The sequence below is a fragment of the Drosophila biarmipes genome, chromosome 2L (genome assembly GCF_025231255.1).
Source record: "Drosophila biarmipes strain raj3 chromosome 2L, RU_DBia_V1.1, whole genome shotgun sequence".
In the NCBI taxonomy this organism is placed as follows: domain Eukaryota; kingdom Metazoa; phylum Arthropoda; class Insecta; order Diptera; family Drosophilidae; genus Drosophila; species Drosophila biarmipes.
In genome coordinates, this window is record NC_066612.1 from 11,229,369 (window position 1) to 11,232,763 (window position 3,395).

General features: G+C 48.3%; 1 protein-coding gene across 2 annotated transcripts; it reads right to left on the bottom strand.

Moving 5' to 3' along the window:
* Window positions 1–162: 162 nt before the first annotated feature.
* Window positions 163–3,127, bottom strand: LOC108032760 (UV radiation resistance-associated gene protein). 2 transcript variants are annotated; one of them, XM_017106754.3, is made up of 5 exons: window positions 2,599–3,127; window positions 1,674–2,538; window positions 1,295–1,617; window positions 754–1,164; window positions 163–552 (listed from the first exon to the last, which is right to left on the bottom strand). In XM_017106754.3, exons 1-5 carry the CDS (start codon window positions 2,970–2,972, stop codon window positions 438–440), a joined length of 2,088 nt encoding a protein of 695 aa, XP_016962243.1. In that variant the 5' UTR covers window positions 2,973–3,127; the 3' UTR covers window positions 163–437. The 2 variants fall into 2 exon arrangements, with proteins under 2 accessions (XP_016962243.1, XP_016962242.1); XM_017106753.3 differs by having other exon boundaries at window positions 1,674–2,541; window positions 2,599–3,126.
* Between the last annotated feature and the right edge of the window lie 268 nt (window positions 3,128–3,395).

A 3,395-nucleotide genomic window follows, 5' to 3' on the forward strand; every position in this document is an offset into this window, starting at 1 on the left:
TAAAATTTTGTTAGGAAAAGTTACAACCTACGCCTATGTTACAAAGCAACACCTGCTTTCTTCACTTTTCAACACTAATTGGCGGCATGTTCAAACTTAAAAGCTGTTTCATGTTAAAAGTATCAATAAAATTTTTTAATTGTAACCCTCTTAATTAAGATATTTGGGTTGTATAAAATATTAAATGTTTATTAGTAGCTTACATTAGCAAACAAACAATAAACGGGAATTTACACAGAGATCTTAAACAGCTAAAAATAATATGCTCGCAATGGTTAGCGTTATGCATATGCCTTACCATTGACTTTGATAATTTAAAAGTATACAAATGATTTTCAACTAATACGCGACCAATCCGAAATTACCACTCGGGAGGAGCCATGGATACTTGATATAGACGCTGGCCATAATACACTTTCGGATGTGGCTGCACTTGCTCAGCTACGCTCCGTCTGCAGCGTTATGTTCGAGTCCGAGTTGGAATAGTTGTGCTCCAGTCGGGGTCGAAACTCGTCCTCGCCATCCGAATAGGATCCCACCGAACGACAGATGCTGCAAGAGATTGGCAATATAAGTTAGGGTGTATTGATATTAACGACACATTAATGTCTATTCTTGAAAGACTGATTATTGATATTAACGACACATTAATGTCTATTCTTGAAAGACTGATTCATAAAGATTCAGACCGCACATGAGTATATTTAAAATTATTTGTAACCCAATGCCTAAAGATAATGGAAATTCTATTACCGTTGAGTTGACGCATAACCCTCGATGGCCAGGGTTTGACTCACGCCGGGCGGCAACAGCTGCTGGAGCAGTGCATCCTTGACCGCATTGACGTTCGTCGGCAATGGCACGTGGTTCATGTCCACCGACGAGTGCGACTCCGACAAGTGCGGTGCAGTCAGACCGTTGGCCAAACGTGCTGCTACTACTCCGCCTCCTCCAGACGTACCATCCCGCTCGTCGATCTCATCCCTTTGCGACCGTTCGATGTAGCGAAGAGTGCGGAAAAGATTCAGCAAGTTGCCAAAGGTGTTTCGCAGATCACAGTGACCGGTGATGTCGTTGCACAGTTGATTCACGTTTTGACGCAGCAGGTAGATGGCATACTTGGTCTGCTGCGACGGCAAAATGGAGCGTGTGTACAGAGGGAATCTGTAATAGAACATAATAATTAAGAATTACTGTAATCTTATATCTTTGCACAATGCAATGATGTGGCTTTAAGGAAACCGTTTACGGATTGTTTCATAAATCATGATTTTTATCCTCATTCAGCACTTACTCCCTGGTGGTGTAGGTCAACTCCTTGATATCGTCGACGATCCTTGCCCTCGACGGCTCATACAGAATTCGGTTCCTCAGTGGACGATCCATGATGATGGACAACATCTGCACCAAGTGGGCAACGTAGCCCAGGGCCGCACTCACCGCCAGCGGCGAGACGTTTTCCAGAAGCTGTGCATTGGCCGCCTGGCGGGAATCGCTCGTATATTGATCCATGTGGGGGAAGGCAATACCGCAAATGCTAAACTGCTGACCGCTCACGTTCTGGATGTTGTAGATCTCCTGCAGCTCCAACACCAGGGTGGACATCCTCCGCTCCACCTATTACAAATAGTTATTAACTTCTGTTCATTAGGAATTTACATTGTGACTCCAACCTGTCTAACTATTTGTCTTCTTTGATCACGCTGTTCCAGAAGTTGGGGTGACTGGGTGCGCAGCTCCAGGCGTTCCTGCTCCAGTCGATGTCGCTGGCTGTGAAGCTGCTGCTGCAGTGCCTCGCGCTGTTCCCGCATCTCTTCCAGACGTTGACGGGCCCGATCGTTGCGCTGGCGAAACGTCTCCCGTTCTGCTTTCAGCAGTCGTTGCTGGCTGCTTAGCGCTTCGATCCTTCTGGTTAGCTGCTGGGCATTGTAAAGCGTGAGGGGCGCGATAAGCTGCTGCTCGGCGAGCAACACGCTAAGAGCGCGGCCCATGGAATGGTGATGATGGGCGGAGTGGTCGCCGGACAGTGATGTGGTGCGTGGCTTCAGGCGCAGCTCATTCTTGGTCACACAGTGTACACTGAGACGGGCGATTTCCCGGCAAACCTCGGCCATTTGTCGCATCTTCTGCTGATGCAAACGCTGCAGACGTTGCAGCATGAGCAACTTGTCCAGGTTGTTGCTGCGCCGGATCTCCTGCTGTTGGCACTTTAGCTGGGCATAACGCATCGTACTCATCCGCAGCACGGGACTTGAACTGCGGCTGACAGCCGGCGAGTTGATGCCTCCATCCTGCGGCTCCTCCAGCTCTTCATCCGCCGCGTAATTCTGGTAGTGCAAATGCAGCTGCGACTGCAAACCCTGCTCGCTTATCATCGACGGGGAGGCAAACTGCTCGCCATTTAGCTGGAACACCAGGCAATTTTGACCACACTGGGACAGGGTGAGGGGTGACAGTGGTATAAGGCCGGAAAAGTAGACGCCCCAGCTGAAGAGCAGTTCTGGTGGGCGGGGCAGCCGGCTGGGCCTAAGCTGTGACCTTCTGAAAATACATACAGTATGAGTAAAGTTTAGGTTGGAAGCTGGAACAGCTAGATACCCGCGCATTTCCTTAGTCCTTTGGTCAGTCTCAGCCGGCTGGCCATCTCTCGGCTCCGCCGGATAGTGCTTCCACACCTTGACGCACACACACTGCGCATTGGTTTTCCGCCAGGCCTCGTCATCCGCACAGATCTCCGCCCACTTTTGCTGCTGGTGGCGCTGCGGCAGCTTTTCACTTGTGTAGAACGCCCCACTGTCCTTGTCCGTGTGCAGCGTGTAGTAAAGCAGCACATCCTCCGGCTCCACCTGTTCCGCTGACTTTTCCTGCGGCCCGGAGACTATGTTGAATCCCTGGATTCGCGCCAGGTTCCGCAGTCGCAGTTGCTGGGTGGCCAGTGGCAGCCACTTGCGGCATCTCGGCCGCAGATTCATCGTGATACGCGGATCCGGGCGAGAAACGGATTACGAGGAGCCCGCAGCCCGGGTCATGGTGCACTAAAACAACGATTTGTTGTAGTTTTTCCTAAATAACTTCTTACAAAAAAAATTATGAGTCCGAACAGCTGTTTTCCAGGTGCGTTAGTGTTGCAAAACGTTAAAAGAGTTAATAGAGGTGCGAGTCATTTTCTAGCTGTTTTAACACGTTTTTATTAGATTTAATATTCTTATCGCTCTATTATAATAAAATATTATTTTTCCACTTATATTAATTTTTCCACATGTCAAGATTTCATTAATGCATTAAAGAAGAGCCTAACTTTTGGCAAATGCCCAATTAACGTATAGAGTGAAATTTAAGTAATGGTGAATTTGGCTATTTAAAGCTAGAGTGTCAGAACAGCCGTGACCAGCCAA

Bases quoted from the DNA above. Each gene is read 5' to 3' on its own strand.
- LOC108032760 (XM_017106753.3), bottom strand. From the start codon at position 2,972: ATGAATCTGCGGCCGAGATGCCGCAAGTGGCTGCCACTGGCCACCCAG. The intron at 1,165-1,294 runs GTAAGTGCTGAA...GTTCTATTACAG, and splicing joins TTGACCTACACCACCAGGGA to ATTCCCTCTGTACACACGCT. The intron at 553-753 runs GTAATAGAATTT...AATCTCTTGCAG, and splicing joins GGTTATGCGTCAACTCAACG to CATCTGTCGTTCGGTGGGAT.